The sequence below is a fragment of the Budorcas taxicolor genome, chromosome 8, assembly GCF_023091745.1.
Source record: "Budorcas taxicolor isolate Tak-1 chromosome 8, Takin1.1, whole genome shotgun sequence".
Taxonomy (NCBI): Eukaryota; Metazoa; Chordata; class Mammalia; order Artiodactyla; family Bovidae; genus Budorcas; species Budorcas taxicolor.
Window position 1 is genome coordinate 41,420,227 of NC_068917.1, and position 12,864 is coordinate 41,433,090.

At 36.3% G+C, this 12,864-nt stretch overlaps 1 protein-coding gene across 1 annotated transcript in view; it reads right to left on the reverse strand.

Annotated features, from left to right (window-relative positions):
• Positions 1-1,669: 1,669 nt before the first annotated feature.
• The window catches only part of UHRF2 (ubiquitin like with PHD and ring finger domains 2), a 71,658-nt gene continuing 60,463 nt past the window's right edge, over positions 1,670-12,864 (reverse strand). Inside the window, exons 11-16 of the mRNA XM_052644947.1 lie at positions 11,403-11,565; positions 10,585-10,725; positions 8,688-8,781; positions 8,208-8,365; positions 3,662-3,760; positions 1,670-2,677 (exon numbers count right to left, since the gene is read on the reverse strand). Coding sequence (XP_052500907.1) covers positions 2,531-2,677; positions 3,662-3,760; positions 8,208-8,365; positions 8,688-8,781; positions 10,585-10,725; positions 11,403-11,565 — 802 coding nt within the window. The 3' untranslated portion in view covers positions 1,670-2,530. The remainder of the gene's footprint in view (positions 2,678-3,661; positions 3,761-8,207; positions 8,366-8,687; positions 8,782-10,584; positions 10,726-11,402; positions 11,566-12,864) is intronic.

The window sequence follows — 12,864 nt, forward strand, 5'->3', positions numbered from 1 at the left end:
AGCTAGAGGCTCTGCCTACTCTAATTAGAAAAAAGAAAGTTCCAAAACTCTTGCCCTTATGAAAGTGGCTGAGTGCTTAGCAGACACTATAACCTATTAAATATAACAGAATCCAGTAAAAATCTCATCTTTCAAACTTATGCCTAAGAGACAATCAAATATTATGTTCCACCTTCCTGATGGACAACTACAACACTTATGAAGAAGTCTTGCTGCTTACCTAAGCACACTTTTAAGTCTAAATCTGGTCACTCTTGAATTCTAACTACCAATTTAGGAGAAAATAGGTTAAACTGTACCACATGGTTACAACTGGCAAAATCTATTCTGTTTGAAAGGCTTTTGACATTTCAAAATGCAAATTATAAAGGGCAAAGGAAAAAAAAAAAGCCAGGAGATATACACAAATTAAAGATACTAAGATAGCAAGTAGTAACAATTTAAAGTCTATTTGGGTCCTAATTCAAACAAACTTAAAGATCCATTTATGATATTTGAGACAAGATAAATTTGAACAAATATTTACTAGATTTTGAGGATATAATTACCATTAAATTTTTTAAACTTCCTATGCTTTATGTTAAAAAAAACTTGTCTTCAAAAAAAGCTTGAGCAACATAAAATTGTTTAGCTTTGAGACATTCTTGACACTTCTGAACATGTTAAACTGTACTCAGTTTTTTATTTACAGTCTATCATTTTATAGCAAAGTTAAATAAATAGATACCATAAATGTGGGAATCCTTTATTTTCCTAATAAAAGTAGTAGAACCAGTTCAAGTAGTTGAAACCGGAAGGTATTCCCCACTCTTCATGGATCAATACGGCCAACACCAGATGATACAATTTAATGATTCATTTTCAACCTAATTTATTCAAATTAAAACGACTCCAATGTTTAAAACTAGCCCTCGCTGACAGTAGCTCCAATCACTGTGTTTGAGCTTAACTGAATGCAGGAAAAGTTCTGATACCAGTTTGGCTTACATTCACGCGTAAGCCTATGTAGCCCCAAGTAGACTGCCAGGTTTAGACTCAGATGGCCTGTGTACAGCACAGCTCTGTCACTCCCCTGTCCAGTGAACTTTGGCCAGTTTCTTAACCTTTTTGTGCCTTTGATATTCATCCATAAGAAGGGGTAAGAAGTTCTGCCTATTAGGACTGCCAGTAGGATTAAGTGAGTACACATGAAAATGAACAAATGCAAAGCAAATATTCAATAAATACTGACTATATTTATGACTGTATTTAAGGGCAGGAAAACTGACTTAATATTAAAACTTTTGTGAAAATTTAGTTTTAGAAACTAGAACTGTTTTAGAATATTCTCATGTCTGTGAAACAAGTATCACTGATTATGCTAAAACTGAACATAAGACTGAGACGTTATAGATAAAATAGTCACTAGGTTCTTAATTTGAAAATTTCCCCCCATTTAGTTTAAAAAAAAAAAGATCAAATTCAGGATGAAATCTGTCCTTTAGTACTTAAGATTTCATACTAGTTCTCAATACCAAAAATCAAGAGTAAAAAACTGTGCATAATGTCTGTTTCAGTAAAAACACACACTGAAATACTCTGGAAGTGACTAATTCTTAAAGATACCAACAAATATAAGCCATACAAATGTAAAAAAGGGAAGCAAGATGAGCTATTTTTTTTCTGATCATAAAATATTTATTAAGGTATACTTTAGGGAATATAGTGAATATAAAATTTAAGATCACAATATGAAGCAATTTCAATCCTCTCAAAAAGTCAGCCCAGTCCTCAATGCTTTGCAGATGTAAAACCACTGGTGAGACTCACTAAAAGCAGTTTGACTAGTACAGAAGAGGCTTTTCATAAAATTTACAACTAGATCATCTGAATACCTCTTTTAAGTGCAAAACCACACCACATTACACTAATGCAGCAACGATGCATTCATATTGTTTTCATTAGTAGTCAACTTGCGTAAAACACCAGAAAAAAGCACAATGGAGCTCACAAAATGGGCTAAAAAATGAACCTGTTCTTGCAAAACACACACTGTAATGGAAGAAGACATTAAAAATGTATTATGCACACTACAGAAGCTGCGTTCATTCCAACAATCTCAAGTGTCACTTCCTTTTCTAAAATCAAATTACATGAACCAGGCACAACTAATATTTGGGAGGCAGTGTGTAGCTAAAATTTCATTTAACTAATTTCTCAATGATTTAAAAAATCCCCATAAATCTTTTCTGTCCTGAGGTAGTTGCAAAATAAATCATAACTTGGATATCAACTAGAGCTGAGGCTTTGACTTCTTACTCATTAAAACTAGTTGTTAACTGACAAGAACTACCTTTTGATATTTAAAAGACAGTTGAGAAATGGGCCTCTTACTACACACACAAGATGATGGCTATGTAGGAAAGAGGATTAGCTGCTTCAGAACATGAGATATGGTCCACCATTGCTTCCACCCCTCCCAACCACCCCCAACCATTTTAGATTCCTTATTGTCCAAAAAGCCACGGGGAGCAACACAGTAGTAGACAGATCATCGTCCTTTGCTGTAGCCAGGGAAGAAAAGGTCAAGTAGAGTCTGCAGAACCTCATTGGGAATCATGATGTAATTCTGGCCAAGATCATGCCGGCAAGCAGGACAGGAGAACACTTGAGCCTTAAAGGAGCGCTGCAAACAATCCTAAGGCAAAACCAAAATCAAAATGAAAAGTAAACACACCCGATATCATCTGAGGGTAAAGCATATAGAAAATACTCAACAATTTGGGCTTTTGAATAGAACTAGAAACTTACAATTTGGCAACAAGAGAAACATAAAAGATGAACAACTGTCAAGGCCTGAACCTGCAGTATGAAAATGAACTTACAGACAAGGCTTCAGTTCCACCTCTAACACACGATGTGAGACTTCAGGCAAATGACAATTTTTATATAAATTTCCTCATTCAGTGAAATGAGTGTTAGAATTCTGCATGGTTCCCACTAGCCTCACCTAGGTTGGATTTTAATCCTTATCTTTCCTGATGGGGCACTAAAGAAAAAAAAAACAACTCAGGAATTCCCTCCTTAAAACTACATTATCTATTTTATATAATGTGTATTCCAAAAAGATAATATTTAACTGACTCAAGGTCAGATACAAACTCTTATGTGGAAAGTCTGTTTCCATTTTACAAAAGAAACTAAACCTCAGAAGTTAGGTCAGGACATATAACCACCAAGCAGCAGAACAAGATTCCAACCTTGGTTTGACCGAAATTCAAATTCCTTTTATACCACACTGATAAGACAATACACAACTCCTCTGGGCATGCTGCCAGACAGAATTTGTTCTAGATTCTGTTAAGTATACAGAATTATTTCAGTCTGAGACATATATAAGCTGTAATAGAAAACACCAGCAACACCTTACTTTCTTTTCCATTTCAACTCATCTTTAATAATTTCAAACATGACAGAATGTGGAGACTATATAGATTTGAACTGCTGTAGAATTAAAATATGCATCCACCACCAAGATGAAATTAAATGCTTCCTATCCAGCAAGGTTCCCTATCTATTCTGCTTCATGAAAAAAACTGCTTTTTCATGAGCTAAAAACAGGTTTGGAGGTTAGTGTGCCTCCTCGCCTAATAACGGAAAATGAGAAAGGAATTCTACTTACTTTACAGACATTGTGGAGGCAATCTGTTGTCACAGGCTGGTAAACTAGCTCCTGGCAGCATACACACATAAAAGATTGTTCCAATTTTTTCAGAAAATTCTAAAATGGTACCCAAGCGAAAGAAAAAAAGGTTAGCATTTCATAATATATTAACAGAATTCCAAATAATTGGGGGGAAAAGTGTCTATCGCGTTTAGTATATATGCTTTCTATCAAGAAAAAACAAAATCAAGTAGTGGTAACTACAAGCAACTGTGTAATAGGAAACTGTAGAAATCTCATCCATAAGATAAACATATTAGTTTTTAAATCTTAGGATTCAGTCGCAAAGTTTGCAAAGTCAAGATACGACTTTAAAAAGAAAACCTCATATTTCAGAGTTTACTATTTTTCACTTGAAAAAATCATGAACAACTTTGTCTCAAGGTCATTACATACAGATTTTCAAAAAGCTCCATGGTATTCTAAATATATCTATATATATTCTAATATATCTATTCACCCTTTTCTCTTATAAAACTTTAATACTTATTTTTTATGCTGAAAAAGATGAAACCACTTGGCAATAATACTCTAGTATAAAAAAACCCCAAAGAATCAATGTATTTATATTCCTAGGATAATTTTCTGTGATATTTTGCCCCAATCCAAAAATCCCCTATTTTCCTATTGCTAACATTTACTCAAACTGGGATTAAATTATAGAAGGTCAAGCTTTCTAAAGCAAACATGATCAAATGAGTACTCTTTAATCTTCAAAAGCCATTATTGTGTTCTATTTTATCCAAGCTGTTTAACCTAGAAGGAAAAGTAGTTTTTTGAATAGTCACCAGAATAATCCTCCACTCAGTTATTTTTGGGTAGTGGGTTTATGTATTTTATATTTGTTTTGTTAATAGAAAAAGGAAAATCTACAAGCATTTCAGGTAAAAAAAAACAAACAAGGATTACATTTCATATTTATATCTTGATACTAACTTATTTATAAACCTGGATTATAAAGGTCAAGTGAATTATCAATAAAGTATTATCCAACACACTAGAAGATTATACTGGTTCTGGGGAGATGTGGAAAACACTTTAATACCAAGTCCCTCTCTCTGTCAAACGACTTTATTTCCCCAGTACCTTCACAGTGCAATATAAGCATATGTAGCATCAACAATTTGAGTTCCTACAATGTGCTAGGTACCCATCTACAGAGAGTAGTAAAAAGGCCAAGTCGCTGTTCCCAGAGAACTTTATATTCCTTTAGGAGAGCCAATTTTTAAAAATTCAATTTCAGATAGTCATAACTGAGGAAACAAAGCAAATTAAAGCAACAGGGTAAAGAGGGTCTATTTTAGGAAAGATAGCTAGGGAAGCCCTCTTTGGGGAGTGTACTCTTCAGTAGAGAGTTACAGGATATGAAGGAGTGAGCTACATGAAGATACAGAGAGGAGAATGCCAGTCAGAGAGACAGCATATGTGTAAAGGTCCAGGAACAGGAACAGGCTCAGTGTGTTTAAATAGCACAAATGTCACTGTGGCTGAAGCAGTTTTGAGGGGAAGAGTGGCAAGAGGGGAATGCAGAGGTTGGCAGGGATGCCAGATCAGGTAAGGCCTTGGGAAGGTGTTTGGATATAAATGTACATATGTAATATATGCACTTATTTAAAAGTCACAGCTGGCTAAAATCTGATTTGTTGTTCTTGGTTTATCTGGAAAGAATGGGCATGAAGCCTACGCAGGGTAACCACTAGCAGCAACGTTACAGCCACCTGACCTAGGTATGTAAGATCCTGCCACCAGAGGGCAGGGGTTTATTGCTGGTTTGAGAACTGTCAAGAGGTGACTTTCACAAAAAAATTACATTAAAAGAAGAGATTGAAAAGTATACTTGATTTGCACATATCTATCAAGTCTTGCAGGATTTGATGACTTTGATTTTTTTAAATTGATAAACATGATATATCAAAAGCCTCAGACTGAAGTTTAATACATATGTTCCACCCAGACAACAAATGTGCAAAAGAGAACTTTCATGTGCACCCAGATGTCATTATCCTTTACCTGTATCTGCTACTCTGTCTTCTGCCCATTCACAGCTGGGACTCATCTGAGTTACCACTAACCCAGCTGTATCCTCTCCACCCAGAAAATTAGACCATAATCAACAACTGCTTGTTGTTTCTTATTTGCTCTAAGTGAAAATGACTCTCACATACCAGAGTCAAGACTCTACATGCCTGAGTCTCTAGGCTAAAAAGTAAGTCAACACTTCTCACAGAGCTAACTCACTTTTCTCTATCCTCCAAAACATGTAAGTCTCATTCTACCCAAGGACAACCCAAAATATCATGTTTATAGATGAAACAAAGAAAGAAAAAGGGTATTCCATAAATCTCCTTCACTCCAAATCGTGAACTTCCAGATATTCAAGCTGGTTTTAGAAAAGGCAGAGGAACCAGAGATCAAACTGCCAACATCTGCTGGATCATGGAAAAAGCAAGAGAGTTCCAGAAAAACATCTATTTCTGCTTTATTGACTATGCCAAAGCCTTTGACTGTGTGGATCACAATAAACTATGGAAAATTCTGAGAGAGATGGGAATACCAGGCCACCTGACCTGCCTCTTGACAAACCTATATGCAGGTCAGGAAGCAACAGTTAGAACTGGACATGGAAAAACAGACTGGTTCCAAATAAGAAAAGGAGTACGTCAAGGCTGTATACTGTCACCCTGCTTATTTAAGTTCTATGCAGAGTACATCATGAGAAACGCTGGGCTGGAAGAAGCACAGCTGGAATCAAGATTACCAGGAGAAATATCAATAACCTCAGATATGCAGATGACACCACCCTTATGGCAGAGTGAAGATGAACTAAAAAGCCTCTTGATGAAAGTGAAAGAGGACAGTGAAAAAGTTGGCTTAAAGCACAATATTCAGAAAACTAAGATCATGGCATCTGAAGTTATTTGCCATAACTTCATGGCAAATAGATGGGGAAACAATGGAAGACTTTATTTTTCTGGGCTCCAAAATCACTGCAGATGGTGACTGCAGTCATGAAATTAAAAGACACTTACTCCTTGGAAGAAAAGTTATGACCAACCTAGACAGCATATTAAAAAGCAGAGACATTACTTTATCAACAAAGATCCATCTAGTCAAGGCTATGGTTTTTCCAGTGGTCATGTATGGATGTGAAAGTTGGACTGTGAAGAAAGGTGAGCACCGAAGAACTGATGCTTTTGATCTGTGGTGTTGGAGAAGACTGTTGAGAGTCCGCTGGACTGCAAGGAGATCCAACCAGTCCATCCTAAAGGAGATCAGCCCTGGGTATTCATTAGAAGGACTGATGTTGAAGCTGAAACTCCAATACTTTGGCTATCTGATGCAAAGAGCTTACTCATTTGAAAAGACCCTGATGCTGGGAAAGACTGAGGACAGGAGGAGAAGGGGATGACAGAGGATGAGGTGGTTGATGGCATCACCAACTCAATGGACATGAGTTTGGGTAGGCTCCGGGGGTTGGTGATAGACAGGGAGGCCTGGCGTGCTACAGTTCATGAGGTTGCAAAAAGACATGACTGAGTGACTGAACTGAACTGATTCATTCCTTAGTCTAAAAACTGTATCAGGAAGATTTTTCCATAATGATGACTAAAAGCAACACAAAAACTATGAGAGTTTCCTCTAAATCCACATAAGAGGCTCATATAAGATATGCATTAACCCCATTTCAAGCACACAGAAGTTCTGGCCAATGCCCTCAGAAAATGAAGAGAACATAGGAAGGAAGAAACTACTCAAAGGTGATCAAATGGAATTTCAAGAGAGGTTACTAGAGTCCGCCCACGACAGCTGCACATCACATACTTTGAAGGAAAGAAAACAGAAGAGCAACGCACTACACCCGACAAAGGTCTAATATCTAAGAAAACTGAAGAATCAAATTTATAAGTAAACTGAGAGACAAAAGCAAGTGAGCCACGAATGAATAGACATTTACATCTGGAACTTTGCCTTTTGGGATTTGATAATAAAAATTCATTGCAAAACACAGCTTAATACAAAACCCAGACATCAGTTAAACTTGAAACTCCTTTTCACTTTAAAATGTTATGATTATCAAAGAAAACAAAAAAATAAAAAACATAGGAAATACTTATATACTGGTTTTTATTTTATTCCTAGGCTAAACATATGAGCATTGAAAATTGTGCTGAACTGCTTAAAATTTATTCTATTAGGTTACTTGGAACAAAACTTTCCTGATGAGTTTTAGATTAAATTGAATGTGTTCCGTAACTGAAAATTCTCCCTATGAAAAGTACCTCATACAGTTTAAGCACAAAGTAGTCAAAAAACCAACATCTAAGAGGCCTAAAATCAACTTAAAAGCATTTGAGTGCTGCCTCATTTCTGAAAGGAGCAATTGAATGAGAAGCCTGGATAAAAGGCTCAAGTTTTAACTGCCTTGTGAAAATGATAATTCATAGGGAAATTATTTTTCATCATTTATTAATATTAGAAACTCTTTTAAAAAATCTTTACATACTGGTCCTTCCACAAGAGATGCAAGAACTTCATCCCATAGCTTCTGGTTTTGATGATCTTCTCTGATTAGATGTTGCTGCTGAGGGGTTAGTTGGAAAGCCTCAACTGCTTCTGCTGAATCTGATGGTTTGAGGACTTTGGAGGCACTTGGACAATCATCTAGATTTATTTAAAAATATATCAGCAGACTACAAGTGGTTCTAAGCAGATGAGTTAACCGGCACCAATTATGCTTAACATGAAGATAACAAGCATAAAGCAGCATCTAACTTTCCCATAGTTTAGGATACTTTGCTGTTTAGGCTCTGACATTTTTCAAATACACAAATATCCCACCCCACTCCACCTCCACCATACACATACACACACACACACACACCCCTTTTTCTTTTAATTTCTTATGAGTTTTCCGCTTACTCTTAGTATTTCCCTTTATTAAAAACTAAGTTATTTGTATTTACATCCTTAGATCATTACCTACCATCTGCAGATGGCCTTTTTGAGGTTCCTCTGGCCTTCTTTGACTGTCCTTTGGTCTTCTTCCCTTCCTTATCAGAAGGGTAACCTACTGGATACTGATGAGGGGAAAAAGTGCAATGTAGATTTAACCTTCATAGAGAAGAGAGGTTAAAGGGGAATGGGGAGGAATCTATACTTTCCCTAAATTAAAAGGATTTATATAAAGGACATAGACATTGAAAGAAACAGAATTCAAAGGACAAAAGATTATTAAAAATCCCCCAATTCAGTGTAAGAAGATAGTTTTGACTGTTGAGATATTCCATTTTATAACATCATGATCTTAGTTTCAGACTGAAAAGAGAAAAGAACAGTCTACAAGTTGTGACTAGGTGGCTTAAAAAGTTTGAGGAAGAAAGTAGAATTAGATAGAAAGGTAAGTCTCTGTCTCCTAAAATAAACAGGCAGATAGGGTAAGGCAGGAGAGCTTTTAGAAGACCTAAAGCCACTACACTACTGAATCCTTTATCAACTAAAAGGTAAGACTTTAAGGAATAAATTCTTACCGATTACCCTGTGTTTTATTAGCTATACATTTTTTTGGACATGCTTTGTGATAACACTCATATTTAAAGCTCAAAATGTTACAAGTCTCAATAATATTAACTCATCATAGCTGATTGGCTTACATGCTTCTTTCTGTTCAACTGTTTCACATTTAACCTATCTAGAATACTGCTCTGCTGAACAGTAGACCTGAAAAAAAAATCTTTTGAAAATGGATTTAACAATAGGTTTTAAAAATATTTAGTTATAAAAGCAATGATTTTGGCAGTTATTTTAGCAGCTGACAGATCTCATTTAAACAATTCTATGAGTTTAAAAAGAAAAACAAAAACAAAAACCAAAAACCAAAAAAAAAGACTTGCACTAGAAGAGACACACTCACCTGCCTGGGTGGTCAGACACTTGCCCATAGTTCAGCCCCTACACATGCAGTGTGGGCAGAGCCAGGGGAAATGACAAAGCTGGTAGTCTTTACGAGAAGCACAGTGATGGGGAATGATGGAGGATAAACTCAAACCATGCTCTGAAGTCAGTGTCAGGGACAAAGTCTAGGGTGTATAGGCAGTGGAGGGGGAATGTAGCCATACCATCCATTATGCACACAAAACTAACAAAGTCTTACATGGGTTAACAGCTAAGCATGGGCAAAGAGAAAAAAAAAAGGCAAAGCACTAAAGGTGGTGACAGGACAAGGAAGCAGCTTGGAGGGGGAAGAGAGAAAAGGGGTGAGGAAAAGTGAGAAGGGTAGAAAGCAGACCACTCTTATAAGCCACCTCCCCCCTTCCCCTACCAGAGACACACCCCCTGTGCCCTCTAGGATAAAACTTCCCTTCTCAAGGCCTCCTATACCTCAATTTCAGGTATCCCTTTCCCTCATACTTAAAAGTCCAGAGTGAATTGGAAATACAGTTGACCCTTGAACAATGCAGGAAGTTAGGGTGGGGCCAATTGTACAGAAGTCAAAAATTCCTGAGTAACTTATGGTTGGCCTTCTGCATCTGGGGATTTAACCAACTGCAGAAATGTACTGCAATATTTGCTATTGAAAAAAAAAAATCCGTGTGTAAGTGGACCCATGTAGTTCAAGCCTGTGGTGTTCAAGGGTCAAATGTATTTTACTTTTCATTGTCAAGCCCAGTTTTCCCCAAGCATAATTCTTGGTCTTAGGGCAGTTTGACACCTAGGAGGCTGCTTTTTTACTTCTTTTCCTTTCCTATACTTGTGTGATCTCATTCCTCACCCCTTACAGTCCACTGATCAACTGCTGTGGGTTATATCCAGTGTTAAGGCACACAGCACACAGGCATACATTTTTATGAGCACACATGTAGCCTAGACAAATGTAATCTAACCTGTAAACGAAGACATAGTCTCCTTGACCGTTCTATTCCTTCTGAGGTCCAAGGAGCAGGTTCAACATCATCTCTCCTTAAAAGATAGCGCCAAACCAAGAATCCATGGCTTGATGAAATCTCTGGCCAGTATTTCACCACCTAAATCATAATATTTCAGCTAGTTTGAGATGTACGGTTTAGACTTATTCAAAATGTCATGTTAGTGTTTTAAGTAAACTTGGCAGAACTAAATGCAACTTTGAAAAAAACTGGCTTTGCTGGAATAGTAAGAAGTATGCACTAAAATATTGTTTTGACTTTATTTCCTAATTATGATAATTCCCATAAGGACAGACTGCTACAAATTTCAAGTTGTAGCAAGATTATGTTCATTAATATAATGTTACATAGTAGATTAAAATGGTGGCAGTAGATGCCTTCATTTTTAAAACAAAGAATGCATCCTATTTTAAAATTATAATGTGCTCTACTTTGAAAAATCTATTACAGTTAAAATCATTCTGGAAGATATAAGAATCCAGTATTTACAACGGCCAAGTTATTTGAACAGTTTTATCATAAGAGAATATCACTTATAAAAAAGCTTAACCCCAAATGTAACTCTGCCTTTAGGGACTTCAAGTAAGTCTTAAAAGACAAGTATCAAAATTAAGAGCTCATTTTGTGCATGTTTTATTTCTAGAAAAAGTAGAAAGACCAACTAAGAAGGTCTATTGTTTCCTTTAGCCCACCCACAGTAGAGCAGTTCCCTGTGGCAACCCTGTCTTGAAAGCCCAGGAAGAATGACTAACAAGATGTCATGCCAGATAGAGCACCTTATAAATGCCATCATATCTGTTGCCTTCTTCAGGAGCATATTTGCTGATCTTCCTCCCTTTAAAACTGCGTATCACTCTGACTGGCTTACCAGCTCTCCAATTCCGAGACTCTGCTCCAATTTTATCATCCAATGGAGCATCACAGTTTAGGGCCAATGCCCTAAAAAATAAAACAAAGTCTTTATACCAAGTAATCTTTCTTGAAGTATATAATCACATCATTAGCTAACTTAAAAGGTGAATTATGCCTTACCTGATGGTTAAGATTCTATGATTCTTTCCATATTATTCCAGATAATAGGATTATGCTTTCCCCCACCAGCAGAGAAGACAAATCAGTTTTCTGATGTCACCCCCAAGCCAGGGGATTGGTTCTCAGATAGCCTGTAGGGTTCTTCTGAAAGTAATAACATCTGTGCCACGTATAATAGAAAACAACTAGAAATACATGGAATTTTCTTTAAATAACATTGTTGAGGGAAGGGAGAAAGTTGGAAAACTAAAGCAAGTTGACTGCTGTAATCATTATTTTTGATAAGGGAATAAGGTTAAATTGTTGGAATAATGTAAAAAGAAATCCAGAAAAATAAATTTGTCTGCAAGGTACAAATGGCCTTTCTTGGTCTACTTTCCATACTTCAGACAGAGATTCCTTAAAGTTTACAAGATAATAAAGAACAAGTTTAACATGAAGGTATCCTTTAAAGATTTCCAGTAAAAAGATAAGTTTAAATAAAACTGAAGCATTCAAATACCTGTGCTAAATCATGACAATAAAGATTTCTGGCTGCTCAAGATCACTACATTTTACTGATGACACATGAACAAGGAGGAACACTGAGCTGGAAGCAGCACTTGATTTAGCTGAACCTTCCTTAGTATGTGTACTCATCGCGTAGTAATTAATCAGTAAGGTTATTAGATGTTAGAAGACTTTCCTGGGGAAACATAGTCCTACCCTCCAAAAGACAAATTAGAACTATTTAAAGTTAGTATTTTTCCTCTAAGATTGTGGTAGCCAACCTATCTGGCACTAGAGACCTGTTTCATGGGACACAATTTTCCCATGGAATGGGGGTGGGGGAGGATAGTTTCAGGATGATTCAAGCATATTCCATTTATTGCACACTTTATTTCTATTATTATCACATCAACTCCACCTTCAGATCATCAGGCATGAGATCCGTGAGGTTGAGGATTCCTTCTGTAAGACACCTGTATCCTAACTTAAGTGGAAAGAATCCACTGAGAACATTTAATGTTAAAATAAATATACAGACACCCTCCCCTGAAATCTGGTAAAATCAGATATGAACAAAGTACTTTTTTCCAGGGTACAGTTCTTTTTATGCAGGCTCCAAAAAAAAAATTAAGACTAAATGACTAATCTATCATAATCTCTATCATAGTTAAAGTAAATGAACTTAAGTGTTCTGTTGTAAAATTTTTTTTTAGGTTT